Consider the following 17,430-nt stretch of genomic DNA (forward strand, 5'->3'; position numbering starts at 1 on the left):
CACTGTTCTCGGAGAGTTCCCTCAGTCCTGGACTCGCATAAATGATGCCATAGTGGTACCCGTCCTGCATTTCCTGCAACCGGCACAGCAACAACCAACACCAGAGCCGGAAGGTGAAGAGGAGCAAGCGGTTCCAGAGGCAGAAGAGCCTGTACCAGCAGCCCAGGAGAGTCAACCCTCTGCTGACAGTGAGCCTGCCATGCCTGCGGTAAGCCAAAGATCCCGCAGACAGCTGCCTGCCCTACCTGTACACCCAGCTAGTAGCTGTACCCCTAACGCTAGTAGGGAAAGCCAAGTCAGTCCACCACCAGACAGTGGGTTAAGGAGGTCAACCAGGAGCACAAAGGGACAGATACCCGCTCGCTGGAGAATATAGAGTGTACTAAGATTGTAAATAACCTTGTTGCCAAATGTTGAATTGTTTGCCAAAGTTACCTGCATGTTTATTAATAGTGTGTTTCAGTCTCTTGCAGCAACCGTAAGGACTCACAGGTTATGGACTTTTTATAACCGGGACCTTGTGTGGACTGCATTCTGAGCCTAACCCAGGAATGAACTAAGACTGTGAAGGACTTGGGGTAGGACAGACCCCCACCTGGTTAAGGCTCCCCGTTGGGTTGGTGATATGGACACCCGGTCACAGGCCACACTGTGACCTTAAGAACTCAATTTGTGCGTCGTCTGTCTATTAATGTTTTATTGTTATGCATATTGTCTTTGTTTATTGTTTAGTCCCGGAGTACTAAATTTCACTAGGGGGGAATGTGTCACCCTACCTGGATGCCACTAGTGTAAATAAAGCTGTGTCTGAGAGCAAGGGGGAGGTTCTCTGGTCAGGGGAACATTAGCATACAATGCCTCCTGTCTCAGGCCAGTAGGGGGAGCAGGCTGCCCCTATAAAAGCTGGTACTGGGGACAGGGTTAGAGAGAACTGGATTGCCTGTCTCAGCTTTGAGACGTGTCCCAGAGTGGAGCAGGGACAGAAAGTTGATTGCACCTAAGAGGAAGTGTGGCAGTAGGAGAGAGCCACAAGCCAGAGACAAGAGGCGAAGAGAGCCTGTCTTGGCAGAGAAAGACTTAGCTTTACCAGACTTTGGTGTCTGAGGCTGGAAGGATTCCACATCCCCCAGCAGAGAACCAGTCCGCAAGGGACTGTACATTCCTTGGCCTAAGAAGCCTGGAGGCCCTGCCACAACCGAAGGGACCAGTAAAGCCGTACAAGGCTGGGAGCAGAAAGGAACCCACGTCGCAGGCCATACAGGCGAGAATACACGGAAAGCTCGGAAACGTGGGCTGTTACCCTATCAGGAGGAGATAGCCAGAAGGAGCGCAGAAAGCACGGTAGGCCTACACCCTCACCCTGACCAGGGCCAATTTCCCCGTTGCTCTCAGACATCCAGGTCCCCTCCTAGCTGGGACTGTTTGTGGGTCAGTTTACCTGTTTAGTAAAGACCCTGGACTGCAACCTGTTGTCTGTGTGCTCCTTGCTCCTCCAGCACTTCCATCACTCCCACCATCCACTATACTGCCCTGGGGCCGCACTCTTCCCGTGGGGAGTCACACTACCCTAGCTGCACACCTCATCAGCCCCAGCGGTCTGCAAGCAGCGGCGGTTCCTAATAACCGCAATCCACGGGTGGCGTAGTCGGACATAATCAATATAACGAACTACCATTGGCCTGACCACCCTGAGCCACGGAACCGGGTTGCCACTACTACTCCCATCGCTCCCTATTGCCCGGATCCGAGTGCCCCACGGCCCAGGGGGCAAGTCACAAGCACCTGGTCCAAAGCAAACACCAGCAGCACTGGGAGCAACAGCAGCTCCAGCAGCAACGGGAGCAGCAGTAGCAGCAACAGCATCGGCAGCAGCAGCTCCAACAGCAGCAACTGCAGAAGCCGCTGCAGCAGCAACAACTGGCACAACAGAAGACAAATAAGCTGCTTACGCAACAGCTGCAGCAGCAGCAGCAACAGCACCATCATCTCCAACAGTACCAGCAACAGAGTCGACAACCGCAGCAGATTGATTTACTCACAGAGGCGGTTCGTGGCACGGCAGCGGCTCAGACTTCATTGTCAGCTGTTGATTTCTCTGTCCGGAAGGCGGTGAGGAGAGCCTTACAGAAAATGACCCCGGGTGATGACATAGAGGCCTTTTTAACCGTTTGTGAAGGGGTTGAAGATAGAGAAACTCCCGCCAGAGCGCCATACTTAACGCGGGAGCCACAAAAGGTCTACTATGATTTGGCTTTACAGGATGCCAAAGAATATGAAAAATTGAAAACAGAAATTTTGGTGCACTTGGGGGTGACAATGTCTGTCAGGGCACAACGTGTCCACCGTTGGTTTATCAGCGTGACAAACCCCTCGCTCCCAAATGTTTGATCTGCTGCACCTTGTCCAAAAGTGGTTACAGTCGGAGCCCTCTACCCCAGTAGATTTAAAGAGACAGTGTTCCTGTGTACCTCTGTGTGCAACCAAGTGAGCCGATCTACCACTGAGCATTGAAGATGGGTCGTGGCTGGGTCTTCCAGCATGACAATGACCCAAAACACACAGCCAAGGCAACTAAGGAGTGGCTCCATAAGAAGCATTTCAAGGTCCTGGAGTGGCCTAGCCAGTCTCCAGACACGGACCCAATAGAAAATCTTTGGTGAGAGCTGAAACTGAATGTTGCCCAGCGACAGCCCCGAAACCTGAAAGATCTGGAGAAGATCTGCATGTAGGAGGGGGCCAAAATCCCTGCTGCAGTGTATGCAAACCTGGTCAAGAACTACAGGAAACATCTGACCTCTGTAATTGCAAACAAAGGTTTCTGTACCAAATATTAAGTTCTGTTTTTCTATTGCATCAAATACTTATTTCATGCAATAAAATGCAAATTAATTTTGTAAAAATCATACAATGTGATTTTCTGTTTTTTTTTTTATATTTAGATTCTGTCTCTCACAGGTGAAGTGTACCTACGATAAAAATTACAGACCTCTCCATTCTTTGTAGGTGGGAAAACTTGCAAAATCGTCAGTGTATCAAATACTTATTTTCTCCCACAGTATCTGCTAGCTACCCCTGTAATCATACTGAACGAGAGAATCATGTTACCAAGTAATTTCTTACCACAAAATGAACACTAAAAATGGACCCCAAAAATGACGGCATGGCATTTTTTTCACCATTTCACTTCGTTTTTCAGTACATCATATGGTAAAATGAATGGCGTATTTCAAAGAAAAACAAATCCTCACATGCTGATGTCAACGTAAAAATAAAATATGTATCGTTTTTAGAAGAAAAGAAGGGAAAAAAACGAAAGAACAAAAACATGAAAATTCGCCTGTTCGTGAAGGGATTAATGGCTATATGTGTTTGCCTCCCCGCTGGGTAGGGTATAAGTCTGCAACGTATAAAATATACCTTCGCCAAGGGATTTCGTGTCTCGAAAATCATTCCTTTCATCACAGATGAAATCGCTCTGGGGAATGGCGTCTGATCGTCATGAAGAGAGTTCAGCTCCATCCCAAAGGCGACCTGTTAAAGGCAAATAATAAGAAAAAAGGTTCATTATAGTAAAAACTTTCCTAACTTTCAAGGGTGTTAAGGTTATGTGCACATGGGGCAGATATGTAGTGTGTATTTAAGTACGGACCACTCTTATAAGTAGTTTTCCGATATTTTCAGGCACAAATTTTAGGATTGTCCATAGGTACCTTGGCAATGACATCCAGGGTGAGTCTGCTCAGCATCTCGTGCATTCCAACCTGACACTTTCCATCTGCCTTATCCCCCAGCTTCTCCACCAGGTCTTCTGCTTTTTCATTGAAAGTCCCCATCAATCCTATCAGGTAACTTTGAAAGGAAGGTAAGGACATTGAGTTCTCATGTTGTTTCTTTGTATACTTTACATTTATACTTCTTAACCCCTTCATACTGAAACCAATTTTTGCTTTTGTACTTTCGTTTATTTCTCCTCTTCTTCCAAGAGTCATAGCTTTTTATTATCTTTTCCGTCTATATAACCACATGAGGGCTTTTTTTCCGCGTAAAGAGTTATATTTATGAATGACACCAATACTGGAAAGCTGGAAAAAAAATTCCAAGTACGGGAAAATAGCAAAAAAAAAAAAAAATCCCACCACAATTCTGACATTTTTTTTACAGCATTCAATATATTTTAAAATTCTAAAATTCGTAAAAAAAATAAGCATTTTTTTGATTCGCTTTTATTTTTTTCTGTCGATGAAAGTGGTGAAAGGTCTTATATTTTCAGTGGCGAGCTGTTGTTTATATTGATGTCATTTTGGGGTACACACAATGTTTTGATCACTTTTTATTATATTTCTGGAGGGAGGTGCAGCAAAAAAACAGCAATTCTGGAGGTTCCATTTGTTTTTGTTTTACAGTGCCCCCTTGGACCGCCTACCTTTAATGCTACTGTTAGAGTTTGTAATTGAAGCTCAGCTTTTTGTTACATGGCATCGGCTGGGTATTGTGTGGGCTCCACTCCTGAGCCTCAGCCATACACCCGTACCCGGCATGTGATATACATGCATGTCACATGTCGGGATCAGGTTAAACAAGCTATCTGGTATTAAAAACCCATTGTCAAACAGTTAAAGTGGTCATCTGTGGAAGAAGCGGCAGTGTATTCATACTATCCAGTCTTGAGGTATTGAAAAGACATTCTTACGTTCTGCTGAATGCTGGGTCCATAATCCTCCTCTGTTTGTGCCAATGGTTATAATCTCGATCCGACAGTAGACCCTGTCCCATAAATCTTTAAAATGGATAAAAAAAAAGATAAAAAGTGTTAAATATTGCACTAGATAATTTATCAGTTTAATCAGTACACAATATATAGGCAGGTGAACAACAGGTGAAAACCCCTTTAAAGACCAGATAATTTTTTTTTTAATTTTTCCCTTTCCGCCTTTCAACAGCCATAACTTTTTATTTTTCCACTGACATGGCTGCATCAAGCTTTGTTTTATGCGAGAGAAATTGTATTATTATAAGTAGCTATTTTCAAGTATATGCATACTGTGAATTTATAGAATTTTTTAGTGATGCAAATACATAAAAAAACAACAATTTTTGGCTTTTTCATTTTTGTTTTTAGAAGGACGACATCTGAAAGGAGTTTGTATGTTCTCCCCGTGTTTGTGTGGGTTTCCTCCAGGTTCTCCAGTTTCCTCCCACACTCCAAAGACATACTGATAGGGAATGAAGATTATGAGCCCCAATGGGGACAGTTCTGATAATGTTTGTGAAGCGCTGCAGAGTTAATGGCGCTATAAAAGTGAGTAAAATAAAAAAATATATATTTGCTGTTGAAATTTCACATTAAATAAGCTGTTGAATGAATTCTCCATGTTATTACCATCATGTCGACACATATTAACATTTACGGTTATTGCTATTTAATATAAAATGAAATGCATTCCTAAGAAAATGGATAAAATAATTATTACAACTGCTTATCATCCACAAGCCTATATGCACAGAAGATCTGTGGTTAGTTCTTCAAGATGTTTGGAACAAAATCCCTCAGGAGTTTCTTCAAAAACTGTGTGCAAGTACAAGTGTATTTATACTTGTATTATTGATTTAGATTTCTCTTTTGTTCATTCACTTTGCATTTTGTTAATTGATAAAAATAAATTAACACAAGGACAATTACATTTTATTTTTGTTTGTAAAAGGTGTTTTGGAGAGTTTTTCTCCTGACATATTTTTGCAGTATATTGATTGGACTATGCCTAGTTTGGAGTGTTCATCAGGACACTCCATCAAGTGACATGCACCTTCTTTTTTTCTACTAGTGGTTTCTCAAAACCTGAAATGGAAGAAAATTGCTCAAAAGACTGAACATGTGACCAGCATGGCGTTTTACAATGGAAATTAATAGGAAAAGTCTTTCAAGCATTTTATCTACACAGACCTGCTCTAAGACGCTCCTCAAAAAACTCTGTGTGCACATACCCTAAAATACATATATGATGAGTCTAAAGCTGCTTTCTTCTGACCAAAATAAATACAAAGTTCCTTTTTTTTTTTTTTTTTGATGTATTAAAGCAAAGCTTCTAAAGAGGACACGTTCTGTAAACCATTGTTACCTTGTTCCAAATAAATTTTCAATACGTTTATAGAAAGGATCTTTTGGGTATTTTGGTGACATCAAGAATTCCTGTAAAATGAAAGAAAAAATTAAACCATGAATTAAAGCTAGGATTTATTAAAAAAAAAAAAAAAAAAGTATCTGTATATATATAAGATCTAATTATAGAGGAGTAGATATGAAGCAATGATGGACATTGTTGACATGGGCAAACACATGGACATCTTAGAAACATCAATAAGTGGCACAGAGTGCTTTGTGACTTATCTGACTACTTAGATATGTTTGACCACTTGCCTTAACTCCTTCTGGGCTATGAACAAGGATCATTACATGGTGTAATCCATTAACCCGTATCACTGGACCGTACTTCTCAGCCCTAGAAAGAAAATGCTATTATGGCATTACAGAAAAGTGTGTGGATAGAAGAGAAAAAAACTTGCATAAACACATAATAAATTAGGTAAACAAATAAAAATGTCTATAACCCTAATTTTTTTTAAAACAAGGAGTAAAAAGAATGTTAGGCGAATGGGGAATAAACCTTTAACACCTTAAGGACTGAGTATTTTTTTTTTAATTCCAGTCCGGGTGAAATAATATAAAAAAATGGGTTGCAAAATTTTGCCTCCCGGCCCATCCCATATGCTGTTCAATACCGTCAAGTTAGTGACAGTGAATACAAGCCCAGTATTGCTTATGCAAAGTGCAACATGCTATTGAGTTTGTTATCGGCTGCTGCCCTCTGCATAGGCGGCGACCAGAATGACAAAGCTCAGAATAATGAAATGAGCTTTATCTCATTTGCGACCTATGCAAAGCGCAGCAGCCTATGAAAAACATCTCAACTACTGAGCTCTGTATAATATGACAGAAGCTGAGCAACTAATGAATGAGGACAATATTGAATCAAGTACTTGAAAGACTGAATTGAAACTAAGAGCTTGCTTTTATATTTTTACAGATTTTCTAAACCTTACTAGGTTTAAGGCTTGGCATTGGATTAAGGTTAATATAAGGGATAGGGTAATAGACTGTTACATAAAAAATGTAATAATAAGCAAAAAAAATAAACCAACGTATAACTTTACATTTTTAATATTTTAGCAAAAAGCAGAAAAAAAAACTTGGGAGGTCAAAGCACAAACTGTAATTACATCAGTATTTTCCTCAAATAATTACAATACATACGCTTGGAAGTTAAGGGGTTCAATAGTTGAAGTTTGGAGAAGACTTAGGGAATGCTAATAGTTCCTGGGATTGGGAGCAAAAAATACTTGCCTGGTCCTTGGGCAATGGCAACACATACTACGAATCATCACCAGTCTGATAACTTACCATTCCAGAAAGGTGTCGTATACGACCAAGTTATTCCTCATCATCTTAATTATTGTGGGTGAGTGTCCAAAAAGAAAACTGCAAGATATAGAAAATCTACATTATTTATTATTAATTATAATACATTACTTAGCACTTTGGTGATGTTACTAAGGCTGTCTTAGGACATAACTATGGGTATATTATTGCTGATATTTTAGTATTTTTGCAACAATCATGTTGGAAAATGCCTCCAAAATGGTGAACTTTTGTACCTGTCTATATGTATGGAGCACATTAATAGTGATATGTAACAGTCACTTCTGCTTTCTAAACAGCAGCTGGTTAGAACTGCTACAACCAGAAAGACAAGTTTTATTGTTGGGTTGGTATTTTTGATAAAGAACATGACCAGGAGCGAGACTGAAGGTCAAGTGAAAGGAGAAAAGGTGGAGCACTAATATCATGGGACAAAGACACAGTAAGCAATCAGTGGGGGAAACATGTAATCTTTGACATCATTAAGTGATAGAACCCTTTTAATGTGGTTGGTACATAAACAATATATATCACCTATACATAGATAGGTTATAAATGTATGAACGCTGGGGACCTGCCTGATATGGGGAAATGTGGGACCTACATTCGTATAGGAACAAGATCACAAAGTCCTCGTTGTGAATGGAGAGGTGGTGGTCACACACAATATTATCACTTTGTTTACATACGGGACTCTAAGAAAATCATTCTCAGGATTGGTGTTGGGTCTCACCAGCCAAACCTCTAAAAATCATCCATTTTGGCTATGAGAAAATCCGTATGTATATACAGTACAGACAAAAAGTTTGGACACACCCTCTCATTTAAAGATTTTTCTGTATTTTCATGACTATGAAAATTGTACATTCACACTGAAGGCATCAAAACTATGAATTAACACATGTGGAATTATATACTTAACAAAAAAGTGTGAAACAACTAAAAATATGTCTTATATTCTAGGTTCTTCAAAGTAGCCACATTTTGCTTTGATGACTGCTTTGCATACTCCTGGCATTCTCTTGATGAGCTTCAAGAGGTAGTCATCGGAAATGGTCTTCCAACAATCTTGAAGGAGTTCCCAGAGATGCTTCGCACTTGTTGGCCCTTTTGCCTTCACTCTGCGGTCCAGCTCACCCCAAACCATCTCAATTGGGTTCAGGTCTGGTGACTGTGGAGGCCAGGTCATCTGGCGTAGCACCCCATCCTTCTTGGTCAAATAGCCCTTACACAGCCTGGAGGTGTGTTTGGGGTCATTGTCCTGTTGAAAAATAAATGATGGTCCAACTAAACGCAAACCGGATGGAATAGCATGCCGCTGCAAGATGCTGTGGTAGCCATGCTGGTTCAGTATGCCTTCAATTTTGAATAAATCCCCAACAGTGTCACCAGCAAAGCACCCCCACACCATCACACCTCCTCCTCCATGCTTCAAGGTGGGAACCAGGCATGTAGAGTCCATCCGTTCACCTTTTCTGCGTCGCACAAAGACACAGTGGTTGGAACCAAAGATCTCAAATTTGGACTCATCAGACCAAAGCACAGATTTCCACTGTTCTAATGTCCATTCCTTGTGTTCTTTAGCCCAAACAAGTCTCTTCTGCTTGTTGCCTGTCCTTAGCAGTGGTTTCCTAGCAGCTATTTTACCATGAAGGCTTGCTGCACAAAGTCTCCTCTTAACAGCTGCAGAGATGTGTCTGCTGCTAGAACTCTGTGTGGCATTGACCTGGTCTCTAATCTGAGCTGCTGTTAACCTGCGATTTCTGAGGCTGGTGACTCGGATAAACTTATCCTCAGAAGCAGAGGTGACTCTTGGTCTTCCTTTCCTGGGGCGGTCCTCATGCGAGACAGTTTCTTTGTAGCGCTTGATGGTTTTTGCAACTGCACTTGGGGACACATTCAAAGTTTGCCCAATTTTTCGGACTGACTGACCCTCATTTCTTAAAGTAATGATGGGCACTCGTTTTTCTTTATTTAGCTGCTTTTTTCTTGCCATAATACAAATTCTAACAGTCTATTCAGTAGGACTATCAGCTGTGTATCCACTAGACTTCTGCACAACACAACTGATGGTCCCAACCCTATTTATAAGGCAAGAAATCCCACTTATTAAACCTGACAGGGCACACCTGTGAAGTGAAAACCATTTCCGGTGACTACCTCTTGAAGCTCATCAAGAGAATGCCAAGAGTGTGCAAAGCAGTCATCAAAGCAAAAGGTGGCTACTTTGAAGAACCTAGAATATAAGACATATTTTCAGTTGTTTCACACTTTTTTGTTAAGTATATAATTCCACATGTGTTAATTCATAGTTTTGATGCCTTCAGTGTGAATGTACAATTTTCAAAGTCATGAAAATACAGAAAAATCTTTAAATGAGAAGGTGTGTCCAAACTTTTGGTCTGTACTGTATATATAAATATATGACACAAATTTAGGTTATAACAAAGCTGCCGCTTAAGTGTTTTCATTTTTTAGTCAGATGTTTCTATGATTACTGAAGTAATATTATAATCATTTCAAAAGTTTTTAAACTTTTGACAATAACATCAAGTTTACATAAAGACTCAATATTCACACTGTCGACCCTTCTTTTTCAAGACATCTGCCCTTTGCCCTGAAGGCTGGATATCAGCTCCTGGGCCAGATCCTGACTGAAGACAACCCATTTTTGTCTAATCAGTACTTGGAGTTTATTACAATTTCTGTTTTTGTTTGTCCATCTACTTTTTGAAGATTGATCACAGGTTCTCAATGGGATTGAGATCTGAGGATTTTCTTGGTCATTGACCTAAATTTTAAATGTTTTGTTCACCGAGCCACTTAGTTATGACTTTTCCCTTGTGGCCTGGTCACCATGTTGGAAAAATCGATGTCCATCACCACATTGCTCCTGGATGGTTGGGAGAAATTGATATTGGAGGAGGGTTAGATCCCATTCTTTATTCATAGCAGTGATTTTAGACAAAATTGTGATTGCACGCCCTCCATGGATGAAAAGCCGCTACACATGGTTTCAGGATGCGTTACTGTTGGCAGACACAGGACTTATAGTAGTGCTCACCTTTTCCTCTCTGGACAATCATTCTACCAGGTGTCTCTAACAGTCTGAATGGGGCTTCATCAGGGAAAACCCATTGCACAAGTATAATGTCTAAGTATGGCTCTGAGAAATTAATCCCAGGACATATCAGCAATCAGGGTACAATGGGCTACCATACGGAGGTCTGTGCAAACCCTCAAGGTTGTGCCTTTCCAGAGCATTACTGACCCAAAAACAAACTGGTCACGCTGGGTGATGTTGCAGGGAGCACAACATTCACCACATCATCTCCAGACTCTTTCACGTCGATCACATGTGCTCAGTGTGAACCTGCTCTCATTTGTGAACAGAACAGAGCAGCAATGGCGGACTTTCCAATCCTGATGTCCTTTGGTGAAAGCCAATCAAGCAGCACAGTGCTGGGCTGTGAGCCCAGGTCCCACTGCAGAATGTTGGATCATCATGCCACCTTTGTGGAGTCTTGTTCTGACTTTTTTGGTCAGAAACATGCACACAGTAACTGCATGTTAAAACCAGGGGAGGAGTCCTGAGGAGATAATTTGCATATTCCCACTGCATTTTGGGGTAAGTGAAGAGTCTCCGCGAGCTCAAAGAACACTGGATTTTGGCTGTTGGAGCTGAAAAGAGGACATCGGTAAACCAGGGGAGGAGTCCTGAGGAGATAATTTGCATATTCCCACTGCATTTTGGGGTAAGTGAAGAGTCTCCGCGAGCTCAAAGAACACTGGATTTTGGCTGTTGGAGCTGAAAAGAGGACATCGGTAAACCAGGGGAGGAGTCCTGAGGAGATAATTTGCATATTCCCACTGCATTTTGGGGTAAGTGAAGAGTCTCCGCGAGCTCAAAGAACACTGGATTTTGGCTGTTGGAGCTGAAAAGAGGACATCGGTAAACCAGGGGAGGAGTCCTGAGGAGATAATTTGCATATTCCCACTGCATTTTGGGGTAAGTGAAGAGTCTCCGCGAGCTCAAAGAACACTGGATTTTGGCTGTTGGAGCTGAAAAGAGGACATCGGTAAACCGCGCGCCAGAAGGCGCGCGCATTTTGAAGCTTTTTTTTTAAGCTTTTTTCACTGTTTTCAGAACATTAACAATAAGAACATGGAAGAGTCCAGGAGCCATTTGGTGAGCTGCATATCCTGCTACATGTTCACAGACTTGCCAGTGGAAAAGCCAAACTTCACATGCCAGAAATGCAAGCTTGTGTCCCTGTTGGAGGAAAAGTTGCGAAATCTAGAAGAGAGGTTAACTACCTTGAAAATCATTAAGGAAGGTGAAGAGTTCTTAGACAGAGCAGAATTATCTCTTCATGATTCAGAAAGAGAAGAAATTCGAACTGCACCTGACGAAACAGAGGAATGGAAGCATGTGACCCACAGAAGCAGGAGGATCGAGAGGCAGTCAGCACCCATACTGCTCAGGAACCAGTACCAGGCTCTCACGCAGGAGAACCATGAAGAAATACAGCAAAATAAGACTTTGCCAGCAATGAATAGCCTTGTAAGCCCTCAGAATCCTCCTGGATGGAAAAAGAAGAATGTTGTGAAGAAAAAACGGAGAGTGGTGGTCATGGGGGATTCCCTGTTAAGAGGAACAGAGGCCGCTATCTGCAGACCAGACATAACCTCAAGAGAAATGTGCTGTCTTCCAGGAGCAAAAATTAAAGATGTGTCTGACAGGATATCAAGACTCTTCAGACCTACAGATCACTACCCATTCCTGCTAATACATGTGGGGACAAATGACACCGCAAGAAAGGACCTGGAAACCATCTGCAGTGACTTTGAAGACTTAGGCAAGAAAGTGAAAGAATTGGGAGCGCAGGTGGTCTTCTCATCCATCCTCCCAGTGGATGGCCATGGAACAATGAGGTGGAATAAGATTCTACAGGTGAACAACTGGCTACGTCGATGGTGCCGTCAACAAGGATTTGGATTTCTGGATCACGGAATGAATTACCTATACGATGGACTACTTGCTAGAGATGGGGTGCACCTTACGAAGACTGGAAAACATGTATTTGGAAGTCGCCTTGCTACACTCATCAGAAGAGCTTTAAACTAGAACAATGTGGGAAGGGAAGCAAAAGGCCAGAAAAAGCCATACAGCTGACAAATACTATTGAGATCTCTGCTACTGGAAGTGGAAAGGAAGAACAAAGACAAAACAATTTAAATAATAAAAATATGGGAGGAAGAGAAACCAATCACAAACTAAAATGTTTTTATACAAATGCACAAAGCATGGGCAACAAACAAGGAGAATTGGAACTACTAACGCAGGAAAAGGAATATGATGTCATTGGAATCACTGAAACTTGGTGGGACGATACACATGATTGGAATAAAAGGCTAAAACGATACAACTTATTTGCAAGAAACAGACTTGATAAACGAGGAGGAGGTGTTGCATTGTATGTTAGAAAAGCGTATATCTGCACAGAGATTGAAGCTTCAGAGACTGGGAGTTCTGTGGAAACTGTTTGGGTAAGAATACAAGGAGAGAACAACGGAAAGGACACCATTGTAGGCATTTACTACAGGCCACCTGGGCAAGCTGAAGATATGGATGAACTCTTTATGTATCAAATGACCAAGTTCTCCAAAAAATATGACGTAGTGGTCATGGGAGATTTCAACTATCCAGACATTTGTTGGGAATCTCTCTCAAGTAAAACTAACAGGTCAAGCAAATTCTTATCCTCTCTTGCTGACAACTTTATCTTCCAAAAGGTAGGGGAGAAAACAAGGGGATCTGCTACTTTGGATCTAATCCTTATAAACAGGGAGGAAATGGTTGAGGAGGTAAAGGTGGCTGGGACCCTAGGAGGCAGCGATCATGCTATTATAGAATTTTGGATAACTAGAGGAGGAAGACATGTGAAGACTCAAACTTCAAGGTTAGATTTTAGAAAGGCAGATTTTAAGAGACTCAGAAAGAGAATAGGAGGGATCCAATGGCTGGATGTCCTTAAGGACAAAAATGTCCAGGAAGGATGGGAAATTTTTAAAAATGAGATTCTCAAAGCACAATCGTTAACAATCCCGAAAAGTAGGAAGAATGGGAAGCATTTAAGGAAACCAGGATGGATGAACACAGAACTTAAACACATGCTAAAAAGAAAGAAAGAAATGTTTATTAAATGGAAAGAGGGAGGCATATCTAAAGAAGATTATAATGCAGTCTGCAGATCCTGCAGGGCACGTATCAGGTTAGCTAAAGCTGACAATGAATTAAGGCTTGCTAGAGATGTCAAAAGCAATAAAAAAGGATTTTGGGGGTATGTCAAAAGTAAAAGAAAAGTCAAAGATGCTATAGGATTTTTACAGGATGAAAATGGAGAAATGGTAAGAGAGTATGTTGAGAAGGCCGAACGTTTTAATTCTTATTTTGCATCTGTTTTCTCTCAGAAAGAAAATGTAACATCAACTGATCTCCACTGTCCTTTTAAAGGAATAGAGGAATCCAAGTTATCTGTAAACAGAAAGATTGTGAGGGAATATTTAGCTAACATAAATGAGTTCAAGTCTCCAGGTCCAGATGAATTACACCCCAGAGTACTGAAGGAGATCGTAAAAGAAATTTTAGAACCACTCTCCATAATCTTTGAAAATTCTTGGAGAACAGGAGAAGTCCCAGAAGACTGGAGAAGAGCAAATGTTGTTCCTATCTTCAAAAAGGGGAAGAAGGTGGACCCAGGGAACTATAGGCCGGTGAGTCTGACTTCTATACCAGGAAAGATCTTTGAACAAATTATTAAACAACATGTATGTAAGTACATGGATAAGAATGAAGTGATTAACCAGAGTCAGCATGGGTTTGTAACTAACAAGTCATGTCAGACTAACTTAATTTCCTTCTATGACAGAATCACTGACTGGGTGGATCAGGGAAATGCTGTAGATATAGTATATCTTGACTTCAGCAAAGCATTTGACAAAGTATCTCACACCATCCTTATTGAAAAAATGACCAAGTATGCAATGGACCAGGCAACTGTTAGGTGGATTCATAACTGGCTTAGTGATCGGACTCAAAGGGTGGTTGTAAATGGCTTCACATCCAGCTGGATGAATGTCTCAAGTGGGGTACCACAGGGCTCCGTCCTGGGACCTGTATTGTTCAACATCTTTATCAATGATTTAGATGAAGGAATTGAGGGTAAACTGATTAAATTTGCTGATGACACAAAGCTAGGAGGGATAGCTAATACTAGAGAAGAGAGAGAGAGGATTCAAAAAGACCTAAATAAACTGGAGCAGTGGGCAGCAACCAACAGAATGGTTTTTAACAGGGAAAAATGCAAAGTACTACATCTGGGCAATAAAAATGAAAAAAGCATATACAGAATGGGAGGAATAGAGCTAAGCAACAGTACATGTGAAAAAGACTTAGGTATACTAATAGATCATAGACTGAACATGAGTCAACAGTGTGATGCAGCAGCAAAAAAGGCAAATACAATTCTGGGATGTATTAACAGAAGCATACAGTCTAGATCACGTGAAGTCATTATCGGTCTTTACTCCTCTTTGGTCAGACCTCATCTGGAATACTGTGTACAGTTTTGGGCACCACATTTTAAAAAAGACATAGACAAACTGGAGCAAGTTCAGAGAAGAGCGACCAGAATGGTGACTGGTCTGCAAACCATGTCCTATGAGGAACGGTTGCAGGATTTGGGAATGTTTAGCTTGCAAAAAAGAAGACTGAGAGGAGACTTAATAGCTGTCTACAAATATGTCAAGGGCTGTCACATTGTAGAAGGATCATCTTTATTCTCATTTGCACAAGGAAAGACTAGAAGCAATGGGATGAAACTAAATGGGAGGAGACACAGATTAGATATTAGAAAAAACTTTTTGACAGTTAGGGTGATTAATGAGTGGAACAGGCTGCCACGAGAGGTGGTGAGTTCCCCTTCAATGGACGTCTTCAAACAGAGGCTGGACAGACATCTGTCTGAGATGATCTAGTGAATCCTGCTTTGAGCAGGGGGTTGGACCAGATGACCCAGGAGGTCCCTTCCAACTCTACCATTCTATGATTCTATGATTCTATGCATAAGGTAATTTTGTAGGGCTCTGGCAGTGCTCCTCCTGATCCCCCCCCTGCAGAAAAGAACAGATACCAGTCCTGCATATGGGTTAATGCCCTTGCACGGCCCCATCCAGCTCTCTTTGTGTAATGACTAGTGTTGAGCGAACATGCTCGACACTGCTCGGTACTCGCCCGAGCATCACGCTACTCGGGATGTTCGGCGAGCACCGAGCATTTCCGGGTTACTCGGGCGGGAGCTCGGGTCTCCGCCCTGCAGGTTTGAAGCTCTTTACAGAGCCAATGAACATGCAGGGATTGCCAGCCAGTCACTGTAATGCCGCAGCCATGTTGGTTGTGGGCATTACAGTGATTGGCTGGCCGCACAGCGTCACCTCGAGTATTTAAAACCGGGAACCGCCATCTTGGACACAGTCGCTCCGGATCAGACAGTGTAGGGACAGCGCTGCTGATTTAGGGAGAGGTATAAACTGCGAAATAGTTAGTGTAGGGTCTGTAAAGGCTGCCAGATCAAACAAACAGTCCTTCTCAGGACTAATATCCATCCCAGATATCAGGCAGGCAGGCTGTATAGGAGACGCAGTGGTTATACCAGCAAACGCTGCATTACAGTCCTGTATGCTGCTCCTGTTGCTGAAATTGCTGGACTTAGCACCAGGTCTCAGGGGACATGAAAAATCCTTTTTTTTTCATCTAAATATTCTTTTTTTTTTCCTCCTTCACACTGTACAAATACCCGTCTTATTAACCTTTTGGTGTCCCCCCCCCAAAAGTGTGTCTCTGATTTTTCAGACACAAATATATCTGTTGAAAATAGTCAGGTGTAGGCTAGAGAAACAGAAGTGTTGTTTTGCACTTCCACGGTTCAAACCTCTGTATTATCCACTTTTGGGCCACAGGTTTTGGTATTTTTTACGTAAAGAAAAACAGTAGTGTCTCCTGACTGTTGTGACACAAAAATATATCTGTTGAAAATAGTCAGGTGTAGGCCCGACAAATCCCAGTGTGGTTTTGCAGTTCCATGGGTCAAATCTCTGTACTATCCAGTTTTGGGCCTTTGGTATCTAAAAAAACACAGTTTGAGTGTGTTGCTCACTGTTCAGCCGCAATTATATCTATTTAAAAAAGTCTGGTATACCCCAGTAAACAATAACTGTGGTTTTGCCATCCCACGGTAAAAAATCTCTATTATTCAGGTTTTGGTATATTTTCCGTAAAGAAAAACAGTAGTATCTCCTGACTGTTGTGACACAAAAATATATCTGTTGAAAATAGTCTGGTGTAGGCCCGACAAATCCCAGTGTGGTTTTGCAGTTCCATGGGTCAAATCTCTGTACTATCCAGTTTTGGGCCTTTGGTATCTAAAAAAACACAGTTTGAGTGTGTTGCTCACTGTTCAGCCGCAATTATATCTATTTAAAAAAGTCTGGTATACCCCAGTAAACAATAACTGTGGTTTTGCCATCCCACGGTAAAAAATCTCTATTATTCAGGTTTTGGTATATTTTCCGTAAAGAAAAACAGTAGTATCTCCTGACTGTTGTGACACAAAAATATATCTGTTGAAAATAGTCTGGTGTAGGCCCGACAAATCCCAGTGTGGTTTTGCAGTTCCACGGGACAAATCTCTGTACTATCCAGTTTTGGGCCTTTGGTATCTAAAAAAAACACAGTTTGAGTGTGTCGCTCACTGTTCAGCCTCAATTATATCTATTTAAAAAAGTCTGGTATACCCCAGTAAACAATAACTGTGGTTTTGCCATCCCACGGTAAAAAATCTCTATTATTCAGGTTTTGGTATATTTTCCATAAAGAAAAACAGTAGTGTCTCCTG

The 17,430-nt window shown here is 41.6% G+C and overlaps 1 protein-coding gene across 1 annotated transcript in view; it reads right to left on the reverse strand.

Annotated features, from left to right (window-relative positions):
• LOC141153589 (cholesterol 24-hydroxylase-like) overlaps positions 1-17,430 on the reverse strand; it is a 60,167-nt gene that overhangs the window by 12,708 nt on the left and 30,029 nt on the right. Inside the window, exons 2-7 of the mRNA XM_073638539.1 lie at positions 7,457-7,534; positions 6,416-6,497; positions 6,117-6,187; positions 4,691-4,777; positions 3,711-3,849; positions 3,418-3,531 (exon numbers count right to left, since the gene is read on the reverse strand). Of these exons, the coding sequence (XP_073494640.1) occupies positions 3,418-3,531; positions 3,711-3,849; positions 4,691-4,777; positions 6,117-6,187; positions 6,416-6,497; positions 7,457-7,534 (571 nt within the window). The remainder of the gene's footprint in view (positions 1-3,417; positions 3,532-3,710; positions 3,850-4,690; positions 4,778-6,116; positions 6,188-6,415; positions 6,498-7,456; positions 7,535-17,430) is intronic.

This window comes from Phyllobates terribilis, unplaced genomic scaffold, assembly GCF_046119375.1.
Source record: "Phyllobates terribilis strain yellow unplaced genomic scaffold, ASM4611937v1 Scaffold_7__3_contigs__length_470593459, whole genome shotgun sequence".
Taxonomy (NCBI): Eukaryota; Metazoa; Chordata; class Amphibia; order Anura; family Dendrobatidae; genus Phyllobates; species Phyllobates terribilis.